At 44.7% G+C, this 12,486-nt stretch overlaps 1 protein-coding gene across 1 annotated transcript in view; it reads left to right on the top strand.

The window, feature by feature from the left end:
• Positions 1-3,811: 3,811 nt before the first annotated feature.
• LOC134405644 (immunoglobulin superfamily member 1-like) overlaps positions 3,812-12,486 on the top strand; it is a 16,881-nt gene continuing 8,206 nt past the window's right edge. Inside the window, exons 1-3 of the mRNA XM_063136886.1 lie at positions 3,812-4,013; positions 10,286-10,579; positions 11,828-12,121. Coding sequence (XP_062992956.1) covers positions 3,812-4,013; positions 10,286-10,579; positions 11,828-12,121 — 790 coding nt within the window. The remainder of the gene's footprint in view (positions 4,014-10,285; positions 10,580-11,827; positions 12,122-12,486) is intronic.

The following is a 12,486-nucleotide window of genomic DNA, read 5'->3' as shown; positions in this document are numbered from 1 at the left end:
TGGAGGTGGTACCTAACCCCGGTTAGATTAAACATGATAAACAAGCAGCACTCAGCAAATTGTTGGAGAGGTTGTGGGGGAAAAGGAACGTATTTACATATGTGGTGGGAATGCAAATATGTGCAAAAATTGTGGAAGATGGTGTTCTCTGAGATTGAAGAAATTGTTGGAATGAAGATAGAAGAAACACCAAGAGTTGCATTACTTTCACTATATGAAGATTTAAAATGTAAAAAAGAAATTAAGGAATTGATAACAAATTTGCTGACTGCAGCAAGGTTAATTGTAACTAGGAACTGGAAGATTCAAGGTGATTATTGTATTGAAGAATGGTATAAAGAAGTATGGGATATTGCTATTAATGATAAACTGACACGTAACATTAAAGTGAGAAGAGGTATAGCAAAAACCAACAAATTTGAGGAAATTTGGAAACAGTTCCTAATATTTGTGTTTTCTAAGGGAAGTGGGAAACCACCATCAGAAGAGGTGTTAAGATTTTGGAAACAGGAATGATCCCGAAGGCAAGGGGGAGCACTTGTTGAAATATGTTGGATTATGTTGGATTATGTTATGGATAAAGTATTATATGTTAACATTTATATATTCAAGTAAGCTGTTATGTATTTGGATTTGTGTGTGTGTGTGTGTTATGTTAAATTGCTATGTTTGTTTGTATGTTATGTTCAATAAAAAAAAATTTTAAAAAAAATTAAAGATAAAGAGATGAAACTTGGCACCATGATTGCTCTTAACAAGGACTTTAACTATGCCAATTTTGAAACAGATCTGTTCATCCTTTGAGTTTTAGTATTTTTAAAAAAGTTTGAGGTTTAAAAATTGTTATTTTTTAAAAATGACATTTTTAAAGATAAAGGGCTGAAAATTGGGTTTCAATTTTCAGTATACCTCATCAGTATAACGCTGGTGTGATAAAGCTCATAGATATTAAGGAGGGCTTTCAGTATACCACATTTGAATCGGATTGGATCATCCGTTGATTTTTTATGATATTTTTTTACATTCCGCCCCTCCCCCAACCCTTTTCCTAGTATACAAAGGATCTTAGGAGCGGGGTGTGATTTAGCTAACAACAACAACAACAGCTTAACGCTATGGGGATAATGCGAGGGAAACGGGTACGTGGAATGAAGCTCTGTGACAACTCTTCTCCCTCCCACTTCCCCCGTCCTCCTTCACTGTTCACAGGAGACAAGGAGGAGAGAGATAAGGAGGTCTTTGCCACTTCCTTGGCTCTCGCAGGAGTAGTGAGTGAGTGGAGATCATTTTGATGTCACTTCACCTCCTACTCATTTCAAAATGGTTCTTAATATAAAACAAGAATCAAGTTGCTTATCAGAAATGTATATAAAGTGATGGTTAGGTGCTCCACTGGACAATGATGCAAAGTGATGAATTAGTCATCTTTGAATCCTCATTCCAATTCATTCAAAGGTCTCCCATGTTTCAGAGTGCCGGTACTCAACCTTGCCTATCTCATTCTTGTTCTCTTTCATGTCCAGGACAGTATTATCCTCAGCCTTCCATCTCAGTGGTCCCCAGCCCTGACATCATCCCAGGGGAAAGAATCTCCATCTTCTGTGAGAGTAAAGGTTACCAATATGCAACATTCCAGCTCTTCAAAGTAGCACATCCACAGGATCGTCATGTTTCCACAGTTTTGAATTCCCCATATAAAGGGGTTTTCTTTTTCTTTTTCAATGCCCAACAATCATATGGAGGGAGCTATTGGTGCCGTTATTGTTTTGGTGAAGATTCAAATCGTCAGTGCTCATCTCCCAGTGAGACGGTTTCCATCATCATAGCAGGTGAGGTCATCTCCATCCTTGTGTAACAGTGGCACAAATGATACTGAAATGAGTGTTGGGTATTGCATCTGGAAATCAATGGGGAAATGGCAGCGACTGCTTTGGGTACCACATTGTATGACACCCACATACATCCCACCCCTAGATCCCAGCCTCACCAAGCCCACCATGAAGGTGAAGCCTAGGGGACCAGATGCGGAAGCAGACGTCAAGTGGCTGCAACCTTGCCCATTTCTTTGCTCTGCTTCACAATGCCAAGCTAAGCTGTACCAGCCCCTCACACTGCTGGGCACAAATGGCTCCTCAAAATTCCCCACTCTATTTGTGGGTAGAGATTGGGGGGACAATTTCACTGACTTTCTCCAGGGGGAGGAGGCATTCTCCAACAATTGCTCACAGGTGGGCATCACCATTGGCAAGGATTGTAGAACAGCGTCTTTCTTCCTTTTTCTTTTGGATTTTTTTGCACTGCCGCTGCAAGTGGGTGAGGGTACTGCACTGCCTATATTTTTCTTTCTATTACACATTCCCCCATTGCTGTACAGTCTCCTAGGCTGCCTGCGCTTCCTGATCTGTAAAGCCCCTATGAGAGAAATATATTTATGATGTCTTCCCCTCAGCAGGAAGTGTAGGAAGCCAAGAAGGCTCCAGGCTGTCAGAGAAATGGAAGACAGGACACACACACACACACTCCTGAGTCCTCTCATAAGGAAGGTCAGCACAAGAACCCTGAATCAAACCCATGAGAATTTCTCCAAATTTCTTCTCCTTTGAATTTCTTTCCGAAAGCTATTTCTTTTCTATCAAATTGAACGAGAAAGGTTGAAATTTTCATGGGAATTTTTTTTTGGCACAGCGCTAGTAAAAACATTTTGGAAAAGAAATGGGGCTTCCTGTCCTTGCTGCTGGTGCTGATTGTGAGTTTCCCAGGGGACCATGGGCCCTAGACACACTTTACCCTGGATCCCCTCAAACCCAGTGCTAGGCTAAAGAGCCCTTTGCCCCTCTCTTGACTCCGGTGGAAGTGAGGCAGTGACTGGGGCCATGGTTTAAACACAGTCATTAATCATTTGCTACAAAAGGTTTAGCGGGTTAACTATGGCTTAGTGCTGTCTGAACAGGCCCACTCAATTTTCTGTGTTTCCCAACAATATGGAAAGGTTTCCCATTTTACAGAGATCGAGCTCCATCACATCTGGGAAGAAACGCTGGCTGCCATCATCACTCGGTTACTTCCAGTTTGAAAACAGGAAGTAAACAAGGAGCACAAGACCCATTCAGTCCGGCGTTGTGATCACGCTGCTTCTCCCACACACAGCAGGAGAAAGCAGCAACCGGACTTTTTCTGGGGGGGGTTGTCTCACAAGGAAGGCCAGAAGGGGTAGAAGAAGGCATGCAAGAGGCAGATGATGTCATGGAGGGGACCTCCAAGAAATCTGTGAGGGCCCAGTAAAGAGCGTGCAATAAAACGCTCATCGGATAGAGCTCTTAGGCCTCATCACACCTACCCATTTTCCCTCGAATTATCCCATTTCGTTCCTTTAGCAAATGAAAACGGTTGTTGTTGTTGTTGGGGGCTGGGATCACACCAGATAGAAAACAAATGTGTCCACAGCAGCCGCCCTCTCACATCCATGGCAGCTGCTCATCTCCTCAGACGGGGGTCCAGACGGCAGCAACTCTCGTGGGCTGCCTGAGGAGAGTCAGAGCTGCTAGCCAAACTTCCAACCCCTCACCGCTGCCTCTGCCAGAGCCTCTCAGACTGGCTGAACCGAGAGACAGCAGGAGCGACTGCAGGAGGAGGAGGCTGCAGGAGGAGCGCGCACACTCGCGTTCACCCACCCCCGCTTCTCTCTCAGCTTCGCTAGGGGTGGGCTCGTGTGCTGCCAAGGCGGAGCACTCTGCCATGGAGGGGCCAAGCTGGAGCCTGTCAGTCCTGGCCTCACGGGGGGGGGGGGGGCTTACAATGCCTGCTCCTCATCATGAGGCTCATGCCTCCGCCGGCGCTAAAAGCCCTGCGCCCCCAGTGGCCGCTCAGAGTCCCAGAGGAACCAGACTTTAAGTGGTTCTTCGGGGGGCGCGTCTTCGGCCGGAAAAAGTGCAATCAGGGCAGGATATGGGTGACGTCCTTTGAGTCCTTCGTCTCCATAGCAGACTATACAGTGGCTATCATGGGAGTCTTTTGTAAGGATTGTGCCATGAAAGCAGGCTATATAGAAGGTGGGATGAAGCTCTTAGACTCTTTTAGATTCACCAGTTTAAAGACATCATTCTTCTTTTCTTTCTCATTTAGGACAACATCTTCGCAAGCCTCCTTTCTCAGTGAACCCTGATCCTGAGGTCATCCTGGGGAAAACAGTCCACTTTTCCTGTGAGAATAAAGTTTTCCCACATGCATCATACTATCTCTTCAAAGAAGGAATTTCACAGGTGTTGCAAGTTCAGAAACCTTTGAGTTCCTCATTTAAAGGGGCTTTGTTTGACATCCCCAACGCCCAACAATCAGATGGGGGCAAATACTGGTGTATTTATTGCATCAATGAAGGCCGTCATCGACAATGCTCACAACGCAGTGAGACAGTTTCCGTCATCATCATAACAGGTGAGGTTGTCATTCATCCTTGTGTGCCAGTTGCACAAATGGCACTAAAAGGAGTGTTGGATTTATTGCATCTGCAGATCACTTGGGGAAACTGCAGTGACTAGAAATATACAGTTATTAAAGAGCTTCTTCCTCTCCCTTTATACCAGATCAGTAGAAACATTCCCAAGTGAAGTGTTCCAGACAAGAATAAAATGAAATGTGGTTTGAGTAACGCATTGGCCTGGTTCGGACAACACGCTAAACCATGGTGCTTAACCACAAAATGGTTAAGGGAATGCATTCACTTAACCATTTTGTGGCTAAGCGGTATGGTTTAGCGTGTTGTCTGAACCAGGCCATTATTATTTATTTATTTTATTTATTTAAAGCATTTTTATAGCGCCGCCTCACCATTTCTGGCATCGAGGCGCTTTACAATAACATATAAAACAATTCCATTAAAACCCTCAACCCACTTTAAAACAATTCCATTCACATCTCACACATGTTTATCCCACCCCTGGATCCCAGCCACCACCAAGTCCACCAGGAAGGTGAAGCTCAGGAGATAATGCGCTGTAGCTGGGGATGGGCCGAAATATTCCCCAGATGACAAGCAGCTGCAACCTTGCCCAGCGCTTTGCTTCCTTCACAGGACAAAGCTGAGCTTAACCTTCCCCCACCCCCAACGCAGAATGCCCCAGTAAAAGCCTTTTTGAAAAGAAAAGGGGGTTTCTGCCCTTGCTGCTGCTGCTGCTTGTGAGTTTACCAGGAAGGGCACCAGGGACCCTGGGCAAGGGGCAGGGGCAGCCCTGGGGACACCTTGCCCCAGGCCCCCTCTAACCTGTGCTAAAGAGCACTTGCCAGTGGGAGAGTTCACCAACAGAAGAACAAAAAAGTCATCACTGGGGGAGGGAGGCAGAATGTGGAGGTAGTGCTGGGCCATCATGAACAGGCCACCCGGCACCATCAGCTTTGCTCCAAACGGAAAGATCATTTTCTCCCATCTCCCCATGCTTCAGGTGTGCTGTCTGCTTTGGGTTTTCTCCCTCCAAGTGGATGCATGCTTCAGGTGGGCTGAAAGCTGCAGTTTTATTTGTTCAATTGGCAGGGCTGGTGCCAGACTATTTTGCACCCTAGGCAAGGTGATCTACTTTCATATACACACACACCCAAAAAATGCCAACTTTGATTTTTAAGAACATATGTTTCCTGGGAAAAATAAGCACAAAACTTGAAACTGCTAAATTTATTTTAAAGTGCAAGAAATACGTCATGCCAATTATAGCAAACAAATTGGAAAGGAACGTCTATGGGTCAAAAATGCATTATTTAATAAGAATATCACCTCCAAATCATCCCCCCCAGCTCACACACACACTCAGCATCACTCACTCACTCCAAACACACGCATGCATACATGCATTCACTCAAAGACCCCATGCACCCCATTCACCCATGCATTCTCTCTCTCTCTCTCCCCCACACACACACCCCTCAATCTTACCTTACTCACTTCTTCTCTTTCTTCTTCTCCACCTCCTGGTGCTTGCTGCTTGCTTCTTCTTGCTGCTTCTTCTTCCCCCTCTTCTTCAGAGCTGGGGGGGAGTGCTGGAGGCCCAGCCGCTTGCAGCAGCGAGCGAACTGAGCCCCGCCCCCTGCCTCACGTCACTCTCATGCTGACAAGATGGTGCTCCACGCCCGCCCAACCAAAGCAAACCAGGGACCCAGGCCCAGCTGAATCCTTGGGCGGGCCCGGCTCACAGCCAACACGCATGCGTGCTGCGCTGCGCCCGGCGCCCCTCTTAGCTTGGCGCTCTAGGCAGCTGCCTGAGCGGCCTCTATGGTAGCACCGGCCCTGTCAATTGGTTGTTTTGTTCTTTGTGTATCTGAAGTGCCTTGTCATTGTTTTTCTTCCTTCTGTGAACTACTCTAAAAGGGACAAGGATGGGACACCATGAAATGACTCAAGGGCCAGCCCTGTGGACAGAGCAGAACAAGTTGCTTCACTGTTCATAAACGTATACCGTCAGTCTCACTGTGTAAATCTGGCTTCTGCTCCAAGAAAGAAGAACAGTTTCCCCAAAACCAGTCCGAGCAAGAAGATATGACATGTTTTGTGCAGTACCCAATGGGATCAGCACAGACAATACATCTGCTCTCACTATCTAATGCTGCCTTTAAGAAATTACAACTAAATTAATAAATGTCCACCACTGATTAATCTTCTAAGGAAGGAGTTAAATGGATTACAGCCCTTACAATATTTGCACTCTTATCCATACTCAATCTTGGGCCTGTTCAGACAACACACTAAGCCATGGTTAGGCTGCTAAACCAACACACTTAGGCTGCTAACCCTTTTCCAGTAAATGGTTATTGAGATATGTTTAAACTGTGATTATATAACCACCATGATTAGGAATGGTTCACATGACACACTAAATTATGGTTCATACGACATGCTAAGCTATAATGTTTAGCTCAAGATGCTTAAGCATCATGGCTTAGAGTGTTGTCTGAACGGGGTCACTCTGTGTTTCCCAACAATGTGGAAATGTTTCCCATTTCACACACTGGGGGCTCACCTACACCAAGCAGGATATTGCACTATGAAAGTGGTATATAAAAGGCAGGAGCCACACTACTGCTTTATAGCGGTTTTGAAGTGCACTGACAACTGTTGGGGCCCATTGACCCATGGCATATACGGCTTTCATACCACTTTCGTAGTGTTATATCTTGCTTGGTGTAGATGTGTCCTGGGCCCCCACAGTGGTCAGTGCACTTCAGTACCACTATAAAGCAGTAGTGTGGCTCCTGCCTTTTATATACTGCTTTCATACCATTTTCATAGTGGAATATCCTGCTTGGTGTAGATGAGCCCTTGGATTGTTTTAGAACAGTGGTTCCCAAACTTTTTCAGGTAACCGCCCCCTTGGTTCCACAAACTCATGCCCAGCGCCCCCCTACCCTACACTATAAAAAATCATTATTCAGAATAGCGGTTTTCAACAACCCACTAAGGAAGATATTAACAATAAAATTCAAAACAGTAACAATTAATTGAATATTTATTCAAAATTCAATAACTTTTTTTAGTTTATTCAATTAAACTTGATCCAGTTATATTATCTTTTCAAAGTTTGATAGTCATTTAGCAATAATATTAGATATCACATTTAGTAACTAGGGTAGAGTACCTCACTATTCTTTAAATTCTTAATGTGATGGATGGGCTTTGATACCAGTTTCCCAATGTCTGGTTCAAAGTCACTTAACATGAGTCTTAAATCACCACATTTAGTAATCTGAAGTCTATTTCTTTGCTTGGAGAGAAGTAGGCAGACCACACTAAAACTACATTCCACCAAATGTAATGTTGGAAATGCAGCCAGGAGCTTTTGAACCACTCTCCATAGTGCAGGGTAGCGGGGCACACCAAGCAAGGTATGTCTCTTCATTAGCGTTTTGGTGCTTTTAAAACATTTCAATTCACCGTTAAAAGGACTCTTCTTAAACGGTATTAATACATGTGTGGATTCTTCCCCTATATGTCTTGGGACCAAACTACCGTATTTCTTTGATTGTAAGAAGCCATCGATTGTAAGACGCACACTAATTTCAGTACCACCAACAGGAAAAAAAACCCTAAGACACACCCACAATTCTAAGACGCACCCCATTTTTAGAGATGTTTATATGGGGGAAAATGTGTGTCTTAGAATCGAAGAAATAGGGTACCTTCTCCCATAAAAATGTGCCTGTTTTTAAGACTTTCTGGAGAAGCGCTTCTCGGAAAAGACCACTTTGAGTGCCCACCCTGCAGCCCCTTTACCTCTTAGCGCCCTCCTATGCAATCCCACCGCCCCAAGGGGGCAGTATCGCCCACTTTGGGAACCACTGTTTTAGATGCACCAGTTTTAAGACTTTGCTCTTCTTCTCTTTCCCATTCAGAAGTTTATCCCAAGACTTCCATTTCAGTGAGACCAGGTGAGGTGGTCACCCTGGGAGGAAATGTCAACATCCATTGTAAGAATGGACTGCACCAAAAGGCAGTGTTCACTCTACACAGACAAAGGGGTTTGGATACCCATGATATCAAGGAGATAGGATCAACTGAGATGGTATTTGTCATTCACAAAGCCAAACAGACAGATGGTGGGATCTACCAATGTAGATACTGCTTCCAATCAGCATCAGGCTTCTTTCAACACTGCTCCAACTACAGTGACCGTGTATACATCAACATCACAGGTGAGAGCTTGTCCTGGTCCTTGTGTGTGACCATCACAAATGAAACAAAAATGACTTCTGCATTTTCCACCTCTGTAGATGAAATCAGAAAACTAAGCTGGCTAAAACATATCTGAGATTTAAAAGAGGTTCTCTCCTTTATCACACTTGAAATTCATTGCAACATTCGTAAGTGATGCAGAGTTTAAGCAGGACATGTGGATAAATATTAAGCTACACATCTCCTTGAGGGTTACGGCATTTTTTTTCTACTGCTAAATCTCAACTTCTCAAACCTTTGTATCATGATGAGATCTAAGAGGCTTCAAGTGCCAGGGATCAGAGCATGGTCTGTTTTCCACCCTGCTGAAATTTTGAAAACTGGTGGAATTACCCATAGTATTGCAGATGGGGGGATTTACTTGAGTCAGTAGCCAGCTAAACTATGTCGGCTAAAAGAGATCTTTGATTTAATGGAGGTTTTCTCCTCATTATGTCACACTTGAACACCATTGCAATATTCTCAAGTGATGCAGAATAAACAATGATATTCCTGCTTGTTTTAAGCAGGATATGTGGGTGACCAAATAAGCTACATGACTCCCAGGCATTCAAAACTTTGCATAATGGTGAAGTGGCTCCAATGTCACCATCAAGTGTCAGGGACCAGAGCATGGTCTGTTCTCCCCCCTGCTGAAATTTAGAGATCTGGTGGTGTCACACACAGGATCACAGGTGATACCTTCAAGATCAGGGGTGGGTAACACACAGCCCATGTAACCCTCCCCACCCCCAGTGTCTGAAATCTGCTGTCTGAAATCCCCCGCCCCCCGGGAAGGGTGCAGCAATGCAGTGGATGGTGAAGCGCTGGGGTGAGTGAGTAGGCAGGCGGGCAGGTGATTGGCTGCTGCTGCTTCTTGATCCTGCTAGCTGGCTGCATGGCCAGCCATGCAGGCAGCCAGCAGGACAAAGCAATGGCAGACCCTTTGGAGGGGGAGAGCGCCATCCTTCCCATCCTCTGCTGCCTGTTACTCCAGCTTCCTACTGCTTCAAGGTAGGGCCAGCCCTGCCAGGCACTGTCTTTCAGCTTAGCCTACCTCACAGGATTGTTGTGAAGATAAAATGGGTAAGGGGCTGGAGGACATTTACACATGCTGATTGCCTTGGAGGAAAGGTTGAATCTAAATGTAATAAATATATAAAGAAACTTGTGTTGAAACTCCACCAGATTCTGGCATACTGGAATCTTTGTAAGCCACCCAGAGAGCTTTGGCTTTGGGGCAGTATATAAATGATGATAATAATAATAATAATAATAATAATAATAATAATAATAATAATAATGATGATGATGATGATGATGATGAGGCAGCATGAGAGGGTCTTCCAGGAATTACATAGCTAATTTCCCCTTATAACAGCTCCAAAGACTTGACCCAATGAGAAGTGGACAATGTTCAGTTGTGCTGTTGCAGGTTACTCCCAGTCCAGAGAACGTATCTACAGGACTAACAGGGGATCTTCTCTAGAGCTAAATAGGTCTATTGATCTGTTCAAAATCAACAGGTTTCGTAAGTTGAGGGTCACAAGTAATATGATGGTGCTTTGCTTGCTGCTTTTGTTTTCTTAACACTAGATCCCAAACTCACCAAACCTTCCATCAAGACGAGACCCAATGAGCAGATACCTCTGGGATCAAATATCTCCATAGCATGCCAGGGGGCAGAGGATTTGGAGACTCTGACCTTCTTCCTGCTCAAATCAGGGAGCCTGATTGCATCACGAACGGAAATCTCAAAGAAAAAGACAACTGAGTTCCTCTTATCTGGGGTGAGGCTGGAGGACGCAGGGATCTACACCTGCAAATATCGCAAAGCAGATCCTCATCTCTGGTCTCAGGCAAGTGACCCAGTGGAGCTGGTTGTGACAGGTGAGGCATTTGCTTGGCACCATCTTTTCTGCCCCCTTCCAAGCCCCACTCTCTGTGTAGGAGGTAGGAGCAACTGGAATGACCTGCATCCAAGTCAAGCACTGCCATAGAGACGCAGAGCCACATTGCAAGGAACGGAGGAGCCAGGTGCTTCGACTGCTCTGGCAAAACTGAAAGCAGGACCAGAAATAAACATGAGTACAGTTGCAAACAGCTGGAGGTGGAGGTCTCTGGTAGCCCATCTCACTCTTGATCTGATCCTACTTGGGGCGTTTATATAATGCCCTTTTGCATTCCTGTATAGGATTGTGACACCTAACACTGGAAATTCTTAGGACTATGTGTAATCTCTCGTGGAAAACAAAACAAAAAGGAAACCATACTGTATACTGTCACATCTACGTATTTTATGAAAAGTTGCATGTATCAGCATTGAATATAGTAACAACAAACTCATTCTGTGAGTGTTGATCATGAACCACACGCAAGAGAAAGGAATCAGCTGACTTGGGGGAATTCCAGTGTTTGCAAGACTATAAAATATATAAAAATATAAAAGGTATAAAAAATATTAGGGAATACAACCGAATGAGAAGAAATGAAAGAGCCCAATGAGGACTCCTCATGATTAGTGGGCATGGAATATGGATTGAACATTGGGCTAAAAATAATAATAATGGAAAAACAAAGGGGAAATGGAATGGAGTATCTGTGAAAAGGTCATGACTAACTGGCTGGCTGGAACCCTGAACAGAATTACTCCACACTGAATGAAATGGTTCTGAGTGAGAGACAAGGCTAGCATGAAAATCTGAGAGGGGAGGAAACTGGGGTTGGTGTTGGGGGGGGGCATTAACTGTGTGATTTTCGCAGTTTTTTTAAAACTCTTTCAATGCTATAAATAATAATAATAATAATAATAATAATAATAATGAGGAGGAGGAGGAGGAGGAGGTGGTAGTGGTTAAGGAGGAGGAGGCATGGACTGGTCTTCTTGGAAATACACAGAGCCAGCTAATTTCCCTTAAAACAGCTCCAAAGACCTGATCCAATGAGAAGTGGACAATGTTCAGATGTGCTGTTGCAGGTTACTCCCAGTCCAGAGAACGTATCTACAGGACTAACAGGGAATCTTCTCTAGAGCTAAATAGGTCTATTGACCTGTTCAAAATCAACAGGTTTCGTAAGTTGAGGGTCACAAGTAATATGATGGTGCTTTGCTTGCTGCTTTTGTTTTCTTAACACTAGATCCCAAACTCACCAAACCTTCCATCAAGACGAGACCCAATGAGCAGATACCTCTGGGATCAAATATCACCTTAGAATGCCAGGGGGCAGAGGATTTGGAGAGTCTGACCTTCTTCCTGCTCAAATCAGGGAGCCTGATTGCATCACGAACGGAAATCTCAAAGAAAAACACAACTGAGTTCCTCTTATCCGGGGTGAGGCTGGAGGACGCAGGGATCTACACCTGCAAATATCGCAAAGCAGATCCTCATCTCTGGTCTCAGGCAAGTGACCCAGTGGAGCTGGTTGTGACAGGTGAGGCATTTGCTTGGCACCATCTTTTCTGCCCCCTTCCAAGCCCCACTCTCTGTGTAGGAGGTAGGAGCAACTGGAATGACCTGCATCCAAGTCAAGCACTGCCATAGAGACGCAGAGCCACATTGCAAGGAACGGAGGAGCCAGGTGCTTCGACTGCTCTGGCAAAACTGAAAGCAGGACCAGAAATAAACATGAGTACAGTTGCAAACAGCTGGAGGTGGAGGTCTCTGGTAGCCCATCTCACTCTTGATCTGATCCTACTTGGGGCGTTTATATAATGCCCTTTTGCATTCCTGTATAGGATTGTGACACCTAACACTGGAAATTCTTAGGACTATGTGTAATCTCTCGTGGAAAACAAA

Source organism: Elgaria multicarinata, chromosome 11 (genome assembly GCF_023053635.1).
Source record: "Elgaria multicarinata webbii isolate HBS135686 ecotype San Diego chromosome 11, rElgMul1.1.pri, whole genome shotgun sequence".
Taxonomy (NCBI): Eukaryota; Metazoa; Chordata; class Lepidosauria; order Squamata; family Anguidae; genus Elgaria; species Elgaria multicarinata.
The sequence above is the reverse complement of the archived record's forward strand: the minus strand, read 5'-3'. Positions and strand labels throughout refer to the sequence as shown.